The 23,333-nt window shown below is 40.0% G+C and overlaps 1 protein-coding gene across 3 annotated transcripts in view; it reads left to right on the forward strand.

The window, feature by feature from the left end:
* The first annotated feature begins 2,053 nt into the window (after positions 1-2,053).
* The window catches only part of CDH5 (cadherin 5), a 31,782-nt gene continuing 10,502 nt past the window's right edge, over positions 2,054-23,333 (forward strand). Inside the window, exons 1-4 of one of the 3 annotated variants that reach the window (XM_065662891.1) lie at positions 2,054-2,244; positions 13,442-13,505; positions 19,687-19,888; positions 23,000-23,288. In XM_065662891.1, coding sequence (XP_065518963.1) covers positions 19,700-19,888; positions 23,000-23,288 — 478 coding nt within the window. In that variant the 5' untranslated portion in view covers positions 2,054-2,244; positions 13,442-13,505; positions 19,687-19,699. Of the gene's footprint in view, positions 2,245-4,749; positions 4,811-13,441; positions 13,506-19,686; positions 19,889-22,999; positions 23,289-23,333 lie in introns of those variants that run through there. The other 2 variants (XM_065662890.1, XM_065662889.1) reach the window with 2 other exon arrangements.

Here is a 23,333-nt window from a genome sequence, read left to right on the forward strand (position 1 = left end):
TCACAGCACACAGTCATGGCAGAGTGTAAGAAAGGGCTCAAAGAGGGAAACTTCTCCCATCCCTCCTGCACCAGCAGCCCCACAACACTACCTGTGCATCACCTACTGCAGAATCTGGTTCTTACTATTCGTTAAATTAATGCACAGGCGAGAGAGTGTCTGCATTGCCAACTTTACCCAAAATGATGATGGATGCTATCACTCTCATTTCAAACCTGGCATAACAGAGAAACTCTTTTATGCCAAAACGTGAGCTTTGTGATGATTTTCATCACTTTTTTTAGTAGGAGAAGAAGAGATTGTATTGTTCGGGGTTTCTATTTCAAGGCCATTTCAATTAAAGCAGATATTCTTTGGGTGAACAAGTTTCACTGAAATCAAGATTTTTTTATCAAAAACTTTTCTGGGAAAAAATTTTATCACCTTCATACCTCTGCATTAGACTTGCTCTTCAAACTCAAATCCCATATATCAAGGTTCATGTGCCTGAGCCTGCCTGCAGACTTGCTCATTACAGTCTCTGTGGATTGTGTTTTCAAAAGGGTTCATGATTCCTTTCTTTCAGTCCAATGATGAGGCAGTTTCCTTTTACAGCTTCTGCCCAGAGTGCTACTAAGAGCTTAGCACAACATGGGTGCATTTTTCACCATCTGTTTTTTCCTGTCATTTCCAAACGAGATCATTTGGGATCATTCCCTGAGGAACATTATAGATGCAAATCCTGCGTTTAAGCTTATTTAGCAGGCATCAAAACAGACCTTGGTAATATTGACCTGTTGCGTCAGGGCATATATAGAGAACACAGGGGTTTTCTCTTTTCCTTTTCTGAGCAGTGGACGTGAAGGGCTCCCTTAACCTTATCCTTTGTTTAGGTTAGCTAAGTAGCATGCCTACTCCCAAGTCCGCAGATTTGAACATCAAAGGTTCTGCAACAGTTGTAAATACAGTTGAAGTCATTTGCAAAAGTAAATCATATCTGGGACCGTTGTCTGCTGTGGGTACCAGATTATCTCTGAGCTGCATCCTGACCAGATTAGCTACACTTCCCTGGAAAACTCCTATCAACATCCTCCCTGCTGTCCTCTCTAATTTTCTTGTAAGAAAACTTAACTCTGGTTGGTCTCCTCATGTAAGCCTCTGAGAAATGTCTCCTCATTAGCTCCTTAACTTTTCTGAATAATTAATGTACCAGTTTTTTAAAAAGCAACTCATCTTTGCTGCTATACATCATAAAAATGTGAAACAACCTGACCAACCTCAGCCTTCCAGCAAGCCAGGAAATTAATACCCTCACCTGTGCTAGACTGTGATGACAAATAGGTGCAAGAGAGTATTTAACTGTGGAACATTATTATTTAAAGTCCTGAGTAAGATATATTGAACATTTGCCTACACTTATTATAACAGGCTATAAGTGAGTTTTAAGTTAGATCAGACACTTCTTAGATTTTCTTCTGCATTATTTAGCTAAAAAAATAAAAAATCCCCTTCCATTTGTACTGTCCAATGCCAAAGAGAGACCTTTGTGTTCAGCTTTAGATAGGGGTCAGAAAATGGCAGGTAGCACTTAGGAATGCATGACAGTCCCACAAAAGAGTTTGGGTTCTCTAAGGTCATCATTTTACTTGTGAGAAATACTGCTAAATTTCATTTTTACACCCAGCACTGACAGCACTTTAAAGAAACACAGTCTCATTCACATGAGGGCTCTAGCTTTTTGCTTGCAGGTATAAAAATCTTTACAGACAGGACATCTCCAAACTGCTTTGGAAATACCATCTGTGCAAAACAGGCATAGCCTGTGCTGATCAAGTCTCAGATGCTATTCAAAGTACCAGCTAACTCCTAAAACTCGTTACAAAACAATACTAAATAACATACCAACTTTTGTGCTACACTCAGAGCCTATTTCCTTTTATTCAGCTCCCTCATTAGAGTCAGCAACAAATCAGTAGGTATAGCAATAATAAGGCTAAGTTTATCTATTTCCTCCACTCCCTCTTCTCACTGTATTACTTGGAACAATAACAGGATGCCGGGATGCAGGACGGGAAAAGGCTGACTCCCAGCTGGAAAACCTTAGAGACTGGAGAGCAGAACACTCCCAGTATTGCTTAACAAGAAGAGAAGTGTAATTTTCTGTTTGATCTTCATTTTCTGTACACTGCTTAACATTTTGGGATACTGCTGATTTTAGTTTGCCTGATTTAGGAACAAACCGAAGCTCCACCAACTCTGACTCAGGTAAGGGACAAATGGTATTTGCTGTTCTTTGGCTATGAAGTTCATTTCAAAGGTTTTTTTAACTCCAAAAATCTCTTCCAATGTCTTTAATAATTTCAGAAATATTACCACACTATGAAGTGTGGCTATGAAGTTTATATACATATTTCCACAGAACACTCTGGGCCTAACAAAGATGGCACTTGTACCAAATAAAGTGTGGATAACAGCAGATCTGTTTACAAATGACACTGGAAGAGGAAAATCTCTTGTCTTTCTTGGGCTCTATCACAATATTCCTAGATTGTTTAAAATAAGAGACATTTTATGTGCCTTTTTTTTTTTTTCTTTTTTTATTCTGTTTTGTGATATTTAGATCATGTTGCTGATGCTTATTCATAAGGGAAAATGGACAGAAATGATACTGCAAATAGCACCTGTAACCCTTAAGGAGAGGCTCCCACTTGCAGTGTGGACAGTTACAGGCTTAGTACTACTTTGGATGAGAAGGTGTATGCTGTGTTATGATCCGGTGCAGAATGTTTTATCAAAGTGGCAGCTGACTTGCTATCTGTGTTTAAGGTGCTATGGCTTTACCATGACCAATGCCCAGAGGAGGTAAAGGCCATGTACACTAGCCAACTTGGGCATATTTCTCAAGCTAATAGATTTGTTAAAGGCTTAGAAGAAAGGTTACATAAACACATCAGTGACTTGGTCTCCTAAATTTCAAGTTTAAGTGCCCCAGGTACTTTAGCACTCTAACCCCAGACTACCAGGTTTTATAGCCCCTGTTCTAAAGGATCAGAAATTCTTATTTTAGAAGTTTCTTGACTTCAGTGGTCCAAAAATAAATTTTTTTTCTGACATTTTATGAGCAGGGACTTGGTACAAAAAAGTTGGTTAGAAAGGCTTTTATCTTGTTGTAAGACAGTGTAGCAAGACCCTGAGCTAATAAGTTTGCTGTACAGCTTGCAGAGACAAGGCATTTATGCATAAGAGATGAACTGATACTGCTTTTCCTGTAAGAAAACTCTATTCTGTAATACTGGGACTGTCAGTGTGCACAGCACCTTACTGTGCTATTGTCAGGCTGTAATAAAGATAAAGCAAGGAAAGAAATACAAGGAAAAAAGATACAGAAGATGAATTTCTGTGAGAAAATCTGTTCCATTCTTAGCTATTGAAAACATTAGAAGTTGGTTGATACTGCAGTTAACAAAGGCATAGTTAATCAATGTGTCCCTGCCTCCATTGATTATAAATCATTATATCAGCATTTGTAAAAGCATACAATATTATAGATGTTCATGTAAGAAAAAATATTAGACAAAAGCAAGGATACTCCAATGATTTACAAAAGCTTCTCATCTTAGGCTAATTTGTGCCTTGTAACAACAACCAATACACCAGAAACAAATCACAGAAATGCTGACTTGCAATTTGTCTGCAGTTATCTCCAGGAGTTATTTTTAATCCTAAATAAAGGGTGACCAACAGGAGAAGACGACAAGGAATTGATTTAGCATATGACACCACTGGAATAGTGCAGTATACTAGAGAGAAGAATGTGAAGTTACAAACACTAAAACAAATTAATTTGAAAGCAAAAGATAAATTCAATTAACAAATCATTCCTGCTTTGCCCACAAACCTGGGCTTTGTTTTTCCAAGTGCTATGGCTGTATTGCAACAAGAAGAATTTGCCAAAGCTTTGCTCTTTAACATAAGATCATAAAATTGTTACTTAAACATTTTAAAACACATGCTGACACTGAAATTATGACATGACATAGCTACACTTCCATCAGCAACCTGCAGCTTTCAGAGCACCAGGTGCAGGGCTCAGTGCTGAAGAGGCAGCTTAGGCAGAGAAAGCTCCACCCAAACAGTGGGCAACACGTTTGTTGCCAGGTTTGTTTCACATCCTGCCTCTGTGTTGGGGGAAGCAGAACTGAAAACAGGATATAGGTAAAAATCACTGGGCAAGGTTTAGAAGCTCCTCTGATTTATAGCATTTATGGAACAAAGGACTTCACTGTGCACCCATAAATCAATTAATTCCATTAATATTACGAATGGAAAATAGAAAAGAGTTTTGAAAAAACTCTGTTTTCTTGTTAGGGTACATGTCTACAGAACTACAGGCTTCAACCAGGCCAGCTAATGCTTTCTATTTTCTAAAAAAAGAAGTTGCATCACAGAATAGTCGTAACCGATTATTTCAAGAAGCTGAGCTTTCTGTAAGGAATCTTAGCCATTATTTTTGTCATGTATTTGTAACTCCAGGTTTTGTTCAGGTTCCAGAAGTTTAATTCAGAGGTTCAGATGTTAGTACTAAGAAAACATGAGGTTCTCTGTCTTTGGGAGAAATTTGTTGGCCATGAAAATATTCTGGTGTATTTTTTAAAAAAAACCAAATGTCTTCCCCGTTGTTATCCTTGTGGGTTTACAAACAAAATTCCCTCAGAGTTTAGTCCTCACAGGACTGGTTTCTCTTCTAACCTAGAACAAAGCAGACAGGGATTTCTCTGTGTAAACTGGAGACTTGCTACGACAGAGAGATGCCCAGCTCAGAATCACTAAGGTAAAATAATTCCCCATACATGGAGAAAAGCGGATGAGAATTTGAACTAGAACAGACCTTAGGACATCCAGAGCTTGTTATTAGTTTGATCCATAATGAATTTTCTTGATCCATGTGAGGAATTCAGTTCAGCATCCTGCTTCATTTGAAGGGCTTATGCAGGTGTACGTCTACTGCAAACACAGAAAGCAAACACTCTGGTGCCATGATCAGGAGCCACCATTTCTGCTGCCAAGGAACTTACCGTCACCCTGCTCTAGTGCCCAGATACAAAGCCCACTGCAAGCCCAGGAATCCCACCAACAGGATTTACCAATGCATGTATCACTAAATTCCTCAACTCTGTGATCAGTTTGGTCTTGAAACAGGAGAAAAAAAAAAATAATAATGAAAAATTGTGAAGGGTTTACAAATCAAAAATCCCTCAAAGTTTAGCCTGTGTTAAACTGTTTATAGTTTAACCTGTTGATAGTTCTTCAGTGCAACAATACAAATTAGCCCTTTCATTCAATGAGAACCTGATCTTCACTCATCTTGATATGAATTTCAAATTTATCAATAAGCATGGAATTAACCACACTGTGAATCTAAGATCTTGCTGAATATTTTAAGTAAGTTGTCTCTGTAACATATTTCTGAGACGTTATCTGTGCCATGAGTCTCTTTTGTACATATGCTGCTACACACATCTGTCAGGCAGGCAGAAGATTTAGGGCCCAGCCCTCCTAGGTGCTTGTTAAAGCCCACAGGTGTTCACAGAAGTGGAACAGTTCAAGGGATATTTCTTCCAAGCTGGGCAAAGACAGGGGAAGTGCAGAGGAGAAACTTACCTATCCACTGCAGGTGTTCACGCTGCCTACACTTCAGTTATGGTATGCTGAGTATATTCAAGATTTACAATCAGTAAAAGAGAGACACACAGGTGGATGGGGCCTTTCCAAAAGACCAGTGGAGGGGAAGAAGTATTCTTCTGTTATCTGAAATGTAAGGAGTTACAGAGCACCACCACAGACAGAGGTAGACCAAAAGCAGAAATGTTTTAAATTCTTCATTTTTCAATATCCAAAGAGGTCAGTTCTCTTGCCCTACCCTAGGCATCATCAGAACCTTCATGTTCCTGTGGGATCTCACCACTGTCCTCTCCCAAAACTTTAGAAGAAAGCCTCCTGTTTCTGTAACGCATTCTTTCAAAAAGTCTACTATCAGTCTCCACAAATTAGCAGTAGCCCACCTGGCTTTGCCCCCACTGAAGTCACTCATTTCCCTGAATCCTCCTCTCTCCCCAAGCCCACCAGCAACATCTGGAATGGTCCTCCTGACACCTGGCAAAGTTCACAGCACACAAGGTAGGTTATCTGCAGCACACACAGGACCTTGTCTTTATTGTGTATGACAATATAAGGGGAAACTCAACTTCCACAGTATGCCTGAAGGATACACTTGAATTCCTTCTCCTGCTTTTGTCCACATTTCTAAGCGATGCGTTGGTAGGATTAGCCTTCCTTTTCCCTTTCCTTTTATGATGCTATCTGCTATGAATTTGTGTCCTGGAAATCCTCTAGGAGTGCAAATTCTACCTTACAACATACTGCTTGAGAAGACTAAGGGCCTAATGCTGCTCTCCTGCAAATGATAGGAAATCCTGCCATTGATGGGAACTGTTCCTGTCAGAGGTTCAGCTTCACTGGCAGAATCTCCAATGGCACATAGCTTTAGATTAGCTTCTCCATTCTTTTTGTGGGATACTCCCCCACTACCTCCAGTCCTAGACCTGAATTCAGAGATTTACATTATCTTACTGGATTTTATTGCCATTATCTTTCTCACAAGAGAGCTGGTTTACTCATGTTATGGTTAGGCCAACCAATTAATATTACTAATAAGACATCAGACTTTTCACCATCTAATCTATCAGTCCAGAGCTACAGTGAAGTAGTATGTATTATCTATTTTCTGTTGATTTAGGATTTTAGGCTGTTATTAGATAAATAAAAAAAAATATTGTCACACTATGGGCATTTTAGTACCATCTACATTATCAATGCACTCCACCTAAAACATATATCCAGCACCAAAATTAAAAAGTGAGAGCAGAAAGCAGAGAGCACAAAAAGCAGGAATGTTTTTTGTAATGGGTTCATCTTACAAAGACAATAGTGTGAGTTTGACAGTGACAAAGCGACTGCAGAGCTCTATCGTTTGTAGCACCATTTAATGGACACATTTTCTTTGTACACTAGATTTGTCAGCAGCAGCCCTGGTAAGAGTTTAGGATTAGAACAGATACTGAATCCTCCAGTAACTGCACTTAGAGATGACTTAAGTTTCAAACAGGAAAAAAGCTGCATATTTTCCTCTGGAATATATAGCGTCATTTTCCTCCTGTGAAATGGTGAGCTGGATTACCTGCCTTATATGGCTTGATTTTTGGCTTCTTTAAATGAACAGAAAAGGTTTATTCACACAAGAAAAGGGTTTTCAGTGGCCGTGAATACAATATGAGTTGGGGCGGAATAAACGTTCCGTTTACGCAGCCACTAAGGAGAGATCCAACCTCAGATTAAGAAATACCTCCAGCTGTGCTGTGGATTCAGGCAGCAAATCGTCAAGTGCAGCACTGCTGTGAACAAGAACTCCCCAGACAGCCAGGTTACTTTAAAGCCGCCAGCTCCCAGGGTGGCGCAGGCTGCTCCTCGGTGCTCACCGCACTGTGCCCCAGCAGGGCGGCAGCAGCAGCCACCAGCCCAGATCCTGGCACTGGCTTGAGAAGACCTGTGAGCAGAAATGTCCCCGGGTCAGCCAGCTGCAATGCACCCAGCTCTCCCAGCACTTTCACAAGGGCTTCTTACCACACATGAACAGACTCATGGCATGCCTTGAAACAGGGTCACTTCTGCAGTCATGGCTTACACGTTGAACTATCACCCACCATGGCAGCAATCTGCTTCATGAAGCAAGCTCTCCTTTCATGCAGGTTCCCTCATTGCCTCAGGACTGGGGTAGCAAAGTGCATCAGACTAATGTCTTGCTTAAGTCAGTGCATAGATGAGGGAAGAGAACTGTGTTAAATCACAATAGCTCCAACATTGAAACAAATACATATGGAAAAAAGTCTAGCTCTAAAAAAACCCACAAAACTTACAATAGATTTCCTCATCTTTTTAAGCTTCCCTGTGTCTGAGGCCCAAATTTTCTGGCCCTCCAGATTCTGAGTACTGTAAGCTGGAAATTTGCTTCCCTAGTTTTATTTTGATTTGAAGATGAGATTTTCCAGACAGCAGCTAAGCTGTAAATAAAAATATTGAAAGGCTCATTGTAAATTCATAAGAGCAGTAATAATATCATTTGTATTATCTCACAACATATGGTTATTATAACAATGGAAATGTTCCAGGAAAAGACTGAACTATAGAGGTAAGCAGAAAAGGTCTTAAAGTTGATTAAGCCTGGTCTGGAAGTCTAGTTGAATAGGGGCAGGAAATAGATAAGAATGAACTGACATTTGAATTAGGCATTTTTAAAAGGGAGAAAAATACTGAATGCTAATTACCAAAGAAAACATACACAGACACACCCAGGATTTTTAGCCTCTTGGCCAGCCGGAAAACAAGAGATTTGTATTTCTGTACATGCTTTCTTTATCTGCCACAAAATTAATTTTTAGAGGAAATACTAATGGATTCAGTTACCCAGTAGAACAACCTGGACAAAAGGATCAAAACACATAGCCAGCTAAACAGGGCTTCTCTGCTTCAGATTACTGTTAGCGCATAAACACCAATTACCGTGACCTGTGCACGATGCTTGTGTTTGAGACAGATACTATTGCTCTTGAGCTTTGGCTGAACGAAAATGTCAAGAAAATCTTATCTGCTGTAAACATAGCTACATTGTACCTTAAAAAAAAAAATTTGTATTTATTGCACACAGTTTCTCAAAGGATGGGGACTTTTCCTTAATCAAAGCCTCTCAATTGGAGCTCTGTGCTAGGAAGCCTCACTGATACTAAGGCTTTATCTGGAAACAAAGGGAAAGTGCAAAAAACTCTATAATATGTTATTCTCATAGTGTACCTTATTTTGCTTCAGCTTGGCCAAACTCTTAAACATTCAGTGGCAGATTTGGCAGAACCAACCAGAGGGCCATATGAAAACAGCTCAATTCTGAAATAGGCACACTGTTTACTGTAGGAAACAAAGCTTATGGTTAGAGATGCTCGCAAAATCTTTTTAGTGATCACTAACACCTTCAATGTAACCAAACTGTTCCAATTCTGCACTGGGATGAGCCAAATAATTTTTGGAGGATTCCCTTGTCCCCTTCTCACCCAAACTTCCATTGCTCCCAAAAAATCAAACATCGTCATCTAGGTGTGAAAAGTGCTGGGGATCCGGCAGGCTCAGTGCTGAGACACCTGCACCTCTGTCTCTCCTACCAGAGCCACTTTAGTCTGGGCTAAGCAAAAGGAAACTGGCTCAAAGCAAGCAAAATAGAAGCTGGATCTACAGTCCTGTAAATATGTCACTGAGACCAGCAGAGTCTGTCATTCGCAGGAAGAGTATACCTGGCTGCAAGACCATCCCTGAAACTACTTTTTGCATACAAGGAAGAAAACAAGTTCTTTGCCTGTCTGTAACCCTGGCACTTCATCACTATTTTCAGCATCTGTCTTTATCAATAATTAATCTGGATGGGAGATATTTTCCTCTTAGCTTTTATATTTTGGACAAAGAATTCACAGGGGAAGGTTTTGCAGTTCTAAAGTATGCATATGCAGGGTTAATCCCCCTCACCTTATTAGCTCATTTCAGAACAGAAGGGCAGTACTTAATGCAAAGTTAATCCCCCAAAATAGCTCAGATTTCAACAGCATTTGGCAACCATCATCAAAAGACATGTGGCCGAGAACAAATTTTCTGTCATTTAATTGTTAGTTTCACCCTGCAACATCTGCAAAGTAAATGAATCATAGTAGACATAGGTACTATGAGCTTCCTGATTTTAAAAAATGAGCACTTTAAACCAACAGAACACAGAATCTGTATGACACGAAGATGATAAGGTGCAATATTGTCTGTACCAGCTCCCAAACTCTGCTTGTGGGTTTGAGCATTCTCACCAAATACCAGAATAATCCTGCTCCTCAGGAGTCATTCAGCCCTCATATACACGCTCCCAAAGCTCAGAAGCTGTGAAGAACTATAAGAGAGTAGCTCATGACCTTAAACTCAGTGTTCTCCATGCTGTCAACAATTTAGAGTAAGGCAAATCTTCTGTTTATGTTAATATATTTATTTGTTATGAAAAAGTGTCATAAGCTTGCTTAATAACTTAATCACAAATGAGCTCCAAAATATTTTAGGGGCTGGGTTTATATCGGACACTGTGCTTAAGCACATTTTATCCCTTGTTATATTTTATACTAACATATTTGTTTGTGAAGTAAAAGGCTTTATGCAAGAAAAGACTGGACAATACCACTTGCTTCTTTAAAGTACCCTAACCAATTTGGGGATCACTTCAGGAAAAGGTTCTGTAGTAAAGCATTATATGACCATAGTAGCAAGGCCCAAGTAAGAACTCTTAAGCAGCACCAGAACATACATATTTCAGTGCTTCACCTACTGCATCTGTTCATTTTCAAATTGGTTATCATCAGCTCTCAAGTGTCTCTACAGTCACTGTGATGACAAATACCATTATCAGGAAAGCAAGTAAAGATCCTGATTCTGCACCTGGCACGATACATGATCTGCATGCTGAAAGTGTGAAATGAGAAAGATTCTTAAAACTCACCTAATGATTTGGTGTGGCTCTCATAAACCTTCACATGTATTTCTCTCCTGGGTGGGGTACAAGACCAGCAATATTACTAAAACTGGTAGATTACGTGCTAGACATATCAGGATGCTCATATGGAAGGAAAACAGTCATCCACCAGAAAAAACAATTAGACTGCATAACTGATCTGATAAAAAGAGAAGGCCAGTGCTCACATCACCCATTTTTTATGATTTCAAAGTATTCTTTTACCTTTGCCATGTGACTCATCCTCACCACAGCAAGCAACCCTCACTTAAACAGTGCACTGTCATTTCAACAACAGAACTGATTCAAGAATTATTAATCTAGTCCAACAGTAATGCTTCCTTAAGAAGCCCAGTAACTAAACCACGTATTTAATTTGCTTCTCATTTATCAGATTTGTAAGTAAGAAACTCAGATAAAACTCCAGATCAATAGAAAAATTATTTAACTAAAAATTGGAATAGGAATCATAGCTTGTGCACATGAAACACAGAAGCAGTCCCTCTTGGTTGGATAACTTCACTCTGTGAGATTTTTGACATGCCACATAAAAAAACTACCCCTATCTTTTCTCCAACCTATGTTGCAAGTTACTTACTGCTGTAGATGCTATACAGTCACATGTTTTATTAGATCTGGTATGGGATTCAATTCCACAAACAGAAATGCTTCAGATCACCAGAAAGTAGTTAAACTAGCATCATCCATGAAAGGCTTCCAGTTCTGGCCCACTATGATGGCTGAGTGCATCTGTAGTACTGCACTGGTCATAGGCTGAAATTAGCAGGCCAGTCTTTCCCCACCCACACCAATATATTTTCGTTTGTCTACCACCCTTAAATACTACCAGGCACATCATTGATGTAAAAAACCCAACAGCAAGTCAGGAGAATTTATTGATGCAAGCTCAGATCCTGCACCTGACTCATCCTGCTGCTCTTTTGTGTCTGTGATGTGAATCAAACTGCAAATCTATAAATCCCTTTGCCATAAAAGCTTCTTGGCAAGTAACAAAAGAGATCTTTGTGACCTTTTACAACTTTCTTCCTCACCCATTTCTCCAAAATCATTCTGCTTACAGCAGATGTCTGCTTAGACACATTTCTTACTTTCAGTTCACACTCAGCCTTTTCCTATGCCCTTCTCTCAGTATTTACTGCAGGACTTTAATCCTGGAGTCAGCAAGTCACTTGCTAAATGCAAGCAGGGGTGTCAGGAAGCTCTAGGAGGACATTCAGGTAGATTTCATTACTGCTGCTCGCCCGCCTTCAGAGCACAAGCTCTCACAGATTAGCTTGGAGAGGGCTTTCTTTCCTTAAATAAGAGAAAAAAGAAAAAAAAAAAGAAAAAAAAAAAAGCCAAACCAGTGCTTGCCTCCCCCATTTTTAGCCACTACTGTATCTGAGATACCAGAAAGACTGGGAGACCAATTTGGCAGCCTGCTGTCCACCAGACAATGAATCTTTAATGTATACATAGTAAGTATTTATAGGTGGTTTTCAACCAAATTTCTTCATTCCTGGAAGAGGCATGTCCTAGCTCATTCCTCCATCTACTCATGAGTCAAAGATGTGTTTTGTATCATGCAGTAGAGAATTTTCTGGTGAGTTAGACAGAGGAAAAAAATCATTAATCTGAGGGCTGCAGCACGTCTCCAATGAAAACAGGTGAAGAGAGTTGGGACACCTTGTAACAGTCTTCCAATACTAAAGGGTCCTGTAAGAAATCGGGAGGGGGGATTTTTACAAGGGCATATAGCAACAAGAAAAGGGGGAATGGCTATAAACAGAGACTTAGATTAGATCCTAGGCACAAGTTCTTCACTGAGGGTGCTGAGGCGCTGGCATAGGTTGGCCAGAGAAGCGGTGGCCGCCCTACCTCTGGCAGTGTTCAAGGCCAGGTTGGACGGGGCTTGCAGCAGCGTGCTCCAGTGGAAGGTGTCCCTGTAAGGTCCCTTCCAACCCAAACCATTCTGTAACACATTTTCCCCAGACCTACCAGAAACTTGGAGCTGAAACCACAAAGAACTTTCAGAATAAAACTATTCTTTTTTCCCTGCAAAAAATATGAGGAGCTAAAAATTCAAGTGCTGATTAATCTCCTCAACTATATTGATATATGGTGTTGCATTATCAACACCAAGAACTGAACAGCACCAAATGCATCCAAGAGTGCTCTCGCAACAGCGAGTGACAGGTGGGTTTCTTTTCAAAGTAGGAGGTTCAGTTAAGATACTGCTGAAGTGCCTATTCATTCAAAGGTACTATGACAAGTGTAAAATGTCATTTCATAATCAGTTTTCAGATAGGCATTTGCTCTCAAGATTGTTTAGTCATCAAAGTGGCTATTTACTCAAAGGTACTATCATGCATATAAAAAGTCATTTTATAATCAGTTTTCAGGTAGGCATTTGCACTCCAGACTCCAGTCATCAGTGAAAACCACTTTGCAGATGCATAAAATCGACATAAGGACAATCAGAAATGTAATACCAGGTAGTCAGGCACTTGGCACATTTAAATCAGCTCAATAATCTGGAAAAGAAAAAGCGTCACAGTGTTCTCAGGAAAGGCCTATTTTAAAATGACTCATTATACATTTTTGAGGACGTGTTAACAAGGCAGCTTTACTAAGAACTAACATAAACACTGAGAAACCACAGGAAAAAATCACATCTGAAAATGCAACAAAAACAATTGCTCCAGGTCAAATGTTGCACAATTTACTTAGTTTTTTAAGTAATGTTACTAAAGTTTGAAGACCTACCCAAGTTCCTTTTCTCACTGCACTCACTTGTGCCCTCATCTCTTCCCACACTGCAAGCTCAAGGGAGTGAAGGAGGATCACAGGTTTGCAGCTTAGATGCCAAGAAGAAACTGGAGTGAAGGTAACAATTATACAGACATGATTACTTGGCTGGTGTGGCTCTCTGGGTTTTTAGAAGCTGGTTAGAGCAACATTGTCTAATTATGAGATGAGGAAACTGGGAGAACAAAACTTGAGAGTGTTCTTACTCCTGACCTTGGTCCACTGTCAGGAGATGGCAAAACACATTTATATCCTCTGCACTGCAAATGTAGCTTCTGAAGTGTGTATTTCTTTTTATCTAGCTGCAGCACTTCTCACAGAGAAATCATGAGGCTTTATCAGTTGATGTTTGCACAGCCCATTACAGTCCCTGAAAGGAAGTCTTAAGTATTCCTAAGACTTTTAATAATGTTTTGCCTGCTTACTACAGGCATTGCAAGGAAAAAGGTACTTTACCCCCTGCCTGTGTATAGTATGTTATTTATTTCTTAATTCTCACTGAATTCACACATTTACCTTTGGTCTTAAACATAATATAGACGAGAAATTAATGTAAAAATGGATTCTGCATAGTGTGGCTCTTCACGGTTGTTTTGTTAGCTGACACTGGGTCAGATTCTACTCTCTTTATATCTAGCATGGCTTAACTGATCATAGTAACTCTGGAGATGTTTAGATGGTACATCAAAGAAAATGTTTTCCATCTGAAAAAAAAAAATACACTGAAATGTTGTCTACTCTGTGTTGTAGGGTTTTGTCCACTATAAATGCAACAGGATTGTTTGCACAGAGCTATGTAGGAATACTGGAGAGAGTGCAGCAGACAGGAGGGGAGAAAGTCAGAAAACACTAATTAAACCCAACTAAAGCTATCCACGGTTAACTTTTCTGCAAAACCTTTTGTGAAGAATGCTGCTCAGTTTTCTTTCTGTCTTAGCCAGTTGCTGCGTCCCCATGGGCAATGCACCTACACAGGCACCCTGCAGGGTCAGGGCCCACACATAAACCAAGAGCACGTTAAGCTGAGAAAAAACCTTCCTTCCAGCTCCATACTTCTTCCACCTGATTGAGTACAGTATTTCAGATATTTAGTACCCCTTACATTTACATGGCTGCAGGCATGGCAGCTGAGGTTTCATTAAAAAGCAGAAACACCACAATTTCCAGTTCTGTGGAATAGATTATGCCCTATAGTATTGATTTATTAGTAATTTTGTTAGTATTTTCTGCTTTGATGGAGCTCTTGGTTTTGCAAGGGATTTTTCATTTTCATTTACTTTGCTCAGATTCCAAACAAGATACTGTAAGCAGAAATAATCATTAAGTTCCCAGCACAATCATCAACAATAATTTCATTTCCAGCTTCTCTAACAATGAGGTTGCAAATTATTTAAACAATATGGACACAAACCTTTTAGGATTTATTTCTATTCTGGTATGATAGCCATTTCAAGCCAGTTTCTCTCTTAGGATGTTTCTTTTCACCATTTCTAGCACTAGCACACAAAAATATTGAAAGATTAGCATAATATTTTAGTCCCACCAACCAGAAAAAAAACCATCATTTCAGCTACAACTGTCTCCTCATTCACCAAAATCTCCATACAGAAGCCTGGTTTAAATGCTATTTAACAAGCAAACATAGAACAAATTTATTTTCCAACTAAACTAACCTCACCTAAGCATTAAGATAAATCTCTAGAGTAAGCCAGATGAGGCAAAAAGCAGAAAAAAAAAAAAAAAAGAAAACCCACAAATGTTCGTAAGAATATTTCATTATATTATTAGCTGCTCATCAGCCTTACAGTTGGTTACTTACCAAAACCACTTGTAAAATGCAAACCTCTAATTAGTACACCATTGTCTGTACCTCCACCTGATTTTTTTTAATAATTACTTCCAATCTGAAAGAATAAACTACACTGAATGAGTCATGTGTCCACATAAATCAGTTTGAATACCAGAATTTCTCAATTAACAGCCTGTAGTACCCTCCAAACCAAGAGTTATTTGCTAAAATAATTGAATGCATTAAATGAATAATGTTGGTGGAAAAACCCATCATTTGCTGCAAGAAAATCTAAGAGCAAAGCCAGAAGCTTCGCTACCAAAATAAACCATTCCCTGCTCAGATTGAAAGAAGCTTGAAGGATTGGTCTAATCAGAGGGGTAACTGGAGGTTGTATGCTAAGGCGGACCAGCAATGGGGCCTCATGGCAGCATGCCAGGGATAGCCACGTGTGGGACACATGGGTCACAGCACATGCTGTGCTGTCCCCCTTCTCCGGAAGGGTGGCCAGGGAGCCACTGCTTGAAAGGGTGTTTCTCACGTCCTTTTCTCGGTCCTGGCTGCCACAGCAGACACAAGAAGAAACAAAAAGCCAATCCCTCCATGTCATCTACCTGTCCTGCCTCAGAAACTCTTTTGCTTCTGACTCCATGGAAATGCACTGCCCTGCTCAGGCTTAGGAATCTCTCTCTTCTGCTCCTACCTCTGGCATTTCAATGTGATCTCCTGGAAAGAAAAACTATTGCAGAGAAAAAATGAGAGAGTGTTTAGTACAGCTTGCCAAGAGCTAACATCCATGGAACATGGCCTTCACAACAGGACAGTGCCCTTACCCAGTTACTGCTCAGCAGGGTCCTGCTTCTGAAGTGCTAGTATGTGCTGCCAAAGAAGGGTATTCCTAAATACTGTGATGAATTCAGCTACAGATTCAACAGCAGTGGACTTCCAGCTGCCAAATGGAAAACTTGTACGGTGTCATAGAATCATAGAATCATAGAATCATAGAATAGTTAGGGTTGGAAAGGACCTCAAGATCATTTCGTTCCAACCCCCCTGCCATAGGCAGGGGCACCTCACACTAAACCATCTCAACCAAGGCTTCGTCAACCTGGCCTTGAACACTGCCAGGGATGGAGCACTCACAACCTCCCTGGGCAACCCATTCCAGTGCCTCACCACCCTAACAGGAAAGAATTTCCTCCTTATATCCACTCTAAACTTCCCCTGTTTAGGTTTTAACCCATTACCCCTTGTCCTGTCACTACAGTCCCTGACAAAGAGTCCCTTCCCAGCATCCCTATAGGCCTCCTTCAGGTACTGGAAGGCTGCTATGAGGTCCCCACGCAGCCTTCTCTTCTCCAGGCTGAACAGCCCCAACTTCCTCAGCCTGTCTTCATACGGGAGGTGCTCCAGTCCCCTGATCATCCTTGTGGCCTCCTCTGGACTTGTTTCAGCAGTTCCATGTCCTTTTTGTGCTGAGGACACCAGAACTGCACACAATGCTCCAGGTGACATCTCAAAGGTCATAGACAAAGTCTTCTCAGAGTCAGACTGCCTTATGGAGCAACACGTACCCCATGTCCCTAGAAAAGACATCACACAAAGTGCTCCAGGGTGCAGTGTTACTTGTACAAAAAAGAAATTTTGAAAGATGTCAAAGAGAAGCAGAAGTCAGTTTTCGCACAAGGCTCTTCTATCTCAGTCTGTGTTTGACCTACGTGCTCACCAGAAGGCAGACCAAACTGCACCAAATTGGTCACAGAGGAACCACTGGAGGTTAGGAAAGTTTTACCAAGGAATCCGTCAATGAGGAGTTAATGGAAGTGAAGCCACCTTAAAAATCTAAGAACACAAAGGTGGAACTGCTGAGTTTCCAGGGTAGCCTTAAGCTTCAAACGAAATGTGCACAGCCTGAGAGGAGCTCTTAGGCAGCAGTTCTTCACTATGAGGGTGCTGAGCCGCTGGCACAGGTTGCCCAGAGAAGCTGTGGCTGCCCCATCCCTGGCAGTGTTCAAGGCCAGGTTGGACACAGGGGCTTGGACCAAGCTGCTGTAGTGGAAGGTGTCCCTTCCTGTGGCAGAGGGTTGGAACTGGAGGAGCTTTAAGGTCCTTTCCAACCCAAACCAGTCTGGGATTCTATATATTTAGAAAGACTCAGTTTAGCACTTTCTGTATTAGTGGCCAGGCTTTCACACAAGGCCCGAACTGTGAAACACGTACAGGCCATCTAGTTCATGGGAGAGTTTGCATTTGTTGCATGAACCCTCAGGAATAGTCAGGGTACTACCACAGTCCCGGAGGTTCTATACAGATAATTGTATACTTGCTATGAATTTCAGACTTCCATTTCCTATAAGCAATGTTCTGTGTTCCTATAAGCAATGCATGAGGACACTGAAGGTCACGGAGTTGCACTTACTAGTAATCACTCTCAGCAAAAGCGAGAGAAGTACTCTAAGGCATTTGACAGGCAGGGCATGTCAGGCCCTGAATAGAGCATTAGTCAACAGAGAGGCAAATACCAGGAAAATATTACTAGGAAGACAAAAATTTCTCTTTCTAAAGCAGATTTCTACCGAGACCACTAAGCTTTAAAGAAGACTTGACTATTGAAGTTAAAAATGCTTTCTGCATGGATGTTTGTAAGCGTGAAATGAAACTGAAGTGGGCAGTCTTGTTCTCAAGTTTTCCCAATTAATCTCTTCACTACAGCGGTACAGGACATCTCCACGGTACCAGAGCAACTAGAGAAAATTACTCTGTAAACACTACAGTCTGTTTTTTACCAAACCACAGCCTGCACTAGTTATCATTAACCAACTGGTTTCCTTTGGTTATCATGTTTTGTAATTTAAGACTAAAAGACAGACTCATGCCTTCACAACAGAATCACATCAATACCTTCCAGTGTCCAGGTGTAAAGTGTTCATGTATACAAATAAAACATAGCAAAACAATTAAATTTTGCTCATTTTTCTAAAAATATTCAGAGCAAAAGTAAGTGCATAGAACACAAAAAGCTAGCTAAATCCAAAATGTTTCATATGAATCCATAACACTGGATAAAACACAGTTCAGCTATTAAAAAGCAACTTCAAAGCCACCTCATTTGGTCACTTCCTACACAAAGAACCAGGAATGTTCCTCAGTTTATGTACAACAATGTAGAAGAGAAACAAAAACAGGAAAGCATAATTTCATGGTGGATAAGATCATTTTACTGACAATGAAGCTGCACCACAAGATAAAAGTTCATTGCCTGGTTACCAAAGAGTAATTCTGGAAATCTCAGCACCTTCCTGATGAAAATATTAACTTAATCTTGCATCTAGCAACCTGTGTGATGTCAACATCCCTACCAAAATTAACAGTTTTATTTTTGATGTGCATGCTGACAGCTCCTAAAAATAATGGAAAATCATTTATGTTTAATTTAAAGTCTGATTGAGTGTTGAAGTTCCCTTACAGTCGTTAATACTGGGAGGGGGAAATTTAGTAAGAAAATGAACCAGCTTTGCTACATTAAAATAACTTCCCAATCTGATATGAAAGTCAGGCCTCAAGTTTTCTAATATTAGCAGATGATGCAAAAATATGGTTTCACCTTAGAATAATTTCACAAATTATCATTTTGTAGATGGTAAAACCTGAGAACAGGGGATAAAGGTTCTTCATATGTGTCTTCAAATGTTTCAAAAGACAAGGAATTGAATCAATACATGAACTCTTTGAGAAAGATAATTTCCTACATCACATTTGGAACTGATTGAAAATTTCAAGAGTCATTTTTTCCACCTTAAAAAAAAACCAAAAAACAGATTTTATTCTAAATCAATATATTCCATATGAAGATATTGACTATAGCATGTTCTATATTCTATATATGTTCTATAGCTATAGAACATATAGCTTACTTATATATCAATACCTTATAGAACATGACTATAGCATGTTCTATAAGATACTGACTACAGCATATTGACTATAGCATTTTGTATCAGGGAAAGTCAAAACACTGTATTTGGGTTTGTCAAGCTGGAACATTACATTCTGAGTTGGGTTAACAGAAACTTTGACCTCGATCAGCTTCCCTCAGTGTTGCTTCCCAGGCCTGCTCTTCCCCTGAGCGGTGCTCTGCAGCCAGGCACTTCTTTCTGCAGTACAACAGCTGATCTTCACTTCTGAATCTCCTTTTCAGATGAACAATGGTAGCTCAGGTGGATGCTGGCTTTCAAAACTTGCACATTTTTTATCTCATTAAAATATCTTTATTGGGTTTTACAGTTGTTGTCTAAAATGGAAGGAAGAAGCCTGATATTTCAAATTTTAATGTTAAGGCAGATGAAAATTAATACAGAAAGTAATCAAACACTTCTATAGAAGAAAAGTCCATTTGAACTTATACATGTGCTCTAATTGATCTAATTCTCTTGTTACTGATATAGTTTTCATATTTTATAAATCTTTCTAGGCTACAGAAGAAGATGAACCACATTATTCTACTTTTCTCATTGTTCATGGTTCCAGCATTGGCTGATGAAGAAAGTCAGAAAACAACCCAAAAGTTTTCTTCAAACAGCGCCAGTCATAAACGACTGAAGAGAGACTGGATATGGAACCAAATGCATATCAAAGAAGAGATTGATACACCATTACCACACCATGTTGGCAAGGTAAATGGCAGTCTGCTAGTAATGAAGAATTAGAAATGCAGACAGCAAATGGGTATCTAGAGAGGTATTACTTGTTTTCAGTCTAGGCAGAATAGAAGAGGGGAAAAACAAAAGAAATAAAAATGGGACTTTATAGCAACATATTCATGAGTTAATCTTCAAAATATGGATACAGAGTAAATCAAGAATAATGGCAAAGGCAATCTAATTCTTTTGAAGAACACAGATTTTGGAGAGTGAGAGCATCCACAGTGCAGGAACAACTGCGCTGCACACAGGTGCACCCTTAGGAAGGAAGTCTGGCAGCTGATGTATGTCAATATTTTTCTGGCAGCTCAAGATTCCTTCAAAAACCCAGGAGATCAGCTAATAAAAACATACATATTGAAACCCATACAGTTTATATCTCCAAGCTTAAGACACAAAACAACAGTGCCATGTTTAAGATTGCTGCTGCACAATCAGAAACTTTATTGCACAAAGTGAAATAAAATAATTTTTGAGAATAACAAGCACTGACCTGCCTGCAAACACATTTCCTTCAGGGAAGCACTCATAAAATCCTATGATTAACAGCATATCACCCAGATAAAGTTCTTCAAATTTACTCTTTCAAACTGGGAACTACTTTGACACTTTTCAGATAAATGCAGTTGTAGGTTTTCCTCCCATGTACAACAATCAGCATCTGTCAAGGCTGTCTCGGCAAAATGAAACAGACCTTTCTGGATCAGCACTGCTCACTGGCAGACAGTACGACAGAGAGGAGAGAGGCCATAGGGTACTCTGAGCTAACACAGGGTATCTCTGTTTCATTTCAGACCAATTCAGTAGCAGATTGAGAACACTTCTATTCCTGGAGCTGTCCTAAATAAGAGTAATTCATTTTGTACTGTGCTGTGTGGTCTTTCAACAGTGAAATGCTTCTGATTACTTCTGCAATGGCTGCGTTCAGAGCATTGCATTTGCAGGATTGAACACTTGATAAATCCTTTTAAAAAGTCCACAGCAGCAGCATGGCAGAACTGAGTGACAGCAGCAGAAATATGCTGATAAGTTTTGATTCTGTCTTTTACGACGTTAGATGCTTTCCTTTGTATGTTCATCCTTAGCTTTAGAAAAGGCAGTCCTGGAAGTCTATACCTGTTACACTGAATAAATACATAAAAATTGACAAAGCAGGCAGTGTGTGGTTGCAGGCCAGAAAACAGCCATATACAGGGTGCATCAAAAGGAACGTGACCAGCCGGTCCAAGGAAGTGATCCTGCCCCTCTACTCTGCTCTCATGACACCATACTTGGAGTATTATGTACAGTTCTGGTGTCCTCAACATAAAAAGGACATGGAACTGCTGGAACAAGTCCACAGGAGTCCACGAGGATGATCAGGGGACTGGAGCACCTCCCGTATGAAGACAGGCTGAGGAAGTTGGGGCTGTTCAGCCTGGAGAAGAGAAGGCTGCGTGGGGACCTAATAGCAGCCTTCCAGTATCTGAAGGAGGCCTAAAGGGATGCTGGGGAGGGACTCTTTGTCAGGGACTGTAGTGACAGGATGAGGGGTAACGGGTTAAAACTTAAACAGGGGAAGTTTAAATTGGATATAAGGAGGAAATTTTTTCCTGTTAGGGTGGTGAGGCACTGGAATGGGTTGCCCAGGGAGGTTGTGAGTGCTCCATCCCTGGCAGTGTTCAAGGCCAGGTTGGACAGAGCCTTGGGTGAGATGGTTTAGTGTGAGGTGTCCCTGCCCATGGCAGGGGGGCTGGAACTAGATGATCTTGAGGTCCTTTCCAACCCTAACTATTCTATGATTCTACACCATCTTTGAGACAAAGGTGAGGTTTTCTTATGTTACATCTCCAGAGCTTAAATTGTTCTTCAGCAGCCCCAGCAGCCACAAACATGAGTAAGTATGTGAAACAAGGGAAGAAAATTTTAATGACGCACTTCAAAATAGAAAACAGGAATGAAAGAATGTTCAACAGTAAATGACAACTGCAGGATAAATGAAATCCTGAATACGAAGCAGCTGCAAATGATGAGAACATCAGTAACAAAAGACTAGAAATTCTTGGTCAAACCCAGCAATTATTGATGAATAGCTTGCTAAAATAAGAATGTTAATGTACTGCATAGAAAATTGTGGTTTAAACCTTCCATCAGTGTCCTTAGCTGGGTGAAAGTACATAGAAAAGCAAGAATTATCAGATAACCTGTAGATTAAAAAAAATGTGCAAAACCATTGGATTAAATTACATTTTTAAACTGATTAATGTTTGTTCCTTTTAGCCCATCCCTTTTTCATTACATATAATCTTAAATTTTAAAATCCTTCAGGTGGAAATTTAATCCTACTGCCACAGCATGAGCCTAAAAGACTGACTAGAAAAAAAACTGCATGTGACTAAACACAAGAAAGCTGTCAGCTATGGCAGGAGTTCTGCTAAATGCTATGTGATACAGATAATGCTGAATAATATCAATAGCTCTGAATATAGATTGCATTCTGTAATTCTGAGAAATCTAAGAAAAATCTCTTCTAAATTCAGAACGTCACTTGCAAAAAGGTGTAGCTCAAGCTGAACATGGTGGCACACATTATTTCAGACACAATGAGATTAATGACATGTATGTGTTAACTGCATGAACAATTTGTATCTTTAGGAAATATGAGATACGATCTGAAAAAATAAATGCTTCCTGATATATAAGCAAGAAAGTTCAGTCTGGATGCAAGCTTCATCTTACAACCCTACAGGCTGCCCAAGAAAGTTGTGGCTGCTTTATCCCTGGCAGTGTTCAAAGCCAGGTTGGACAGGCCCTTGAGCAACCTGGTCTAGAGGGAGGTGTTCCTGCCAGTGGCAGGGGGCTGGAACTAGATGATCTTAAGGTCCTTTCCAGTCTAAACCATTCTATGATTCTATGATTGTATGGCTATAGCTGCTGTGGTGCTGTTTGTTTAGTAATACTCCAGCTGACATCAGCCTCAATGGCTATTCTGTTTCCAAATTGAGTCTGAAGAAGTCCTGATCATGTGTATCTTCAGGTAGAAACTGTATTGCATCTGGATGACAAAGCCCACTTCTACCTCTTTGAATTATACTTTCCTTCTAGATCACATCAAGTGTAAGGCACAACAACGCTAAGTATATTATTGAAGGTGAATATGCCAACACCATTTTTAAAGTGGAAGAAACCAGTGGTGATGTGTATGCATTTGAGAGGCTAGACAGAGAAAAGAAAGCAGAGTATGAGCTGACAGCTCTCATTATCGACAGAAGAACCAACCAGTCGCTGGAAACTCCATCCAAATTCATCATCAAGGTTTATGACATTAATGACAATGTCCCTGTGTTTGTACAAAAAGTATTCAATGGATCCGTCCCAGAAATGTCACCAGTAGGTATGTTCTCCCATCACTCATTTCCATTCATGTTGCTGGTTAAAA

The sequence above is a fragment of the Lathamus discolor genome, chromosome Z, assembly GCF_037157495.1.
Source record: "Lathamus discolor isolate bLatDis1 chromosome Z, bLatDis1.hap1, whole genome shotgun sequence".
NCBI lineage: Eukaryota > Metazoa > Chordata > Aves > Psittaciformes > Psittacidae > Lathamus > Lathamus discolor.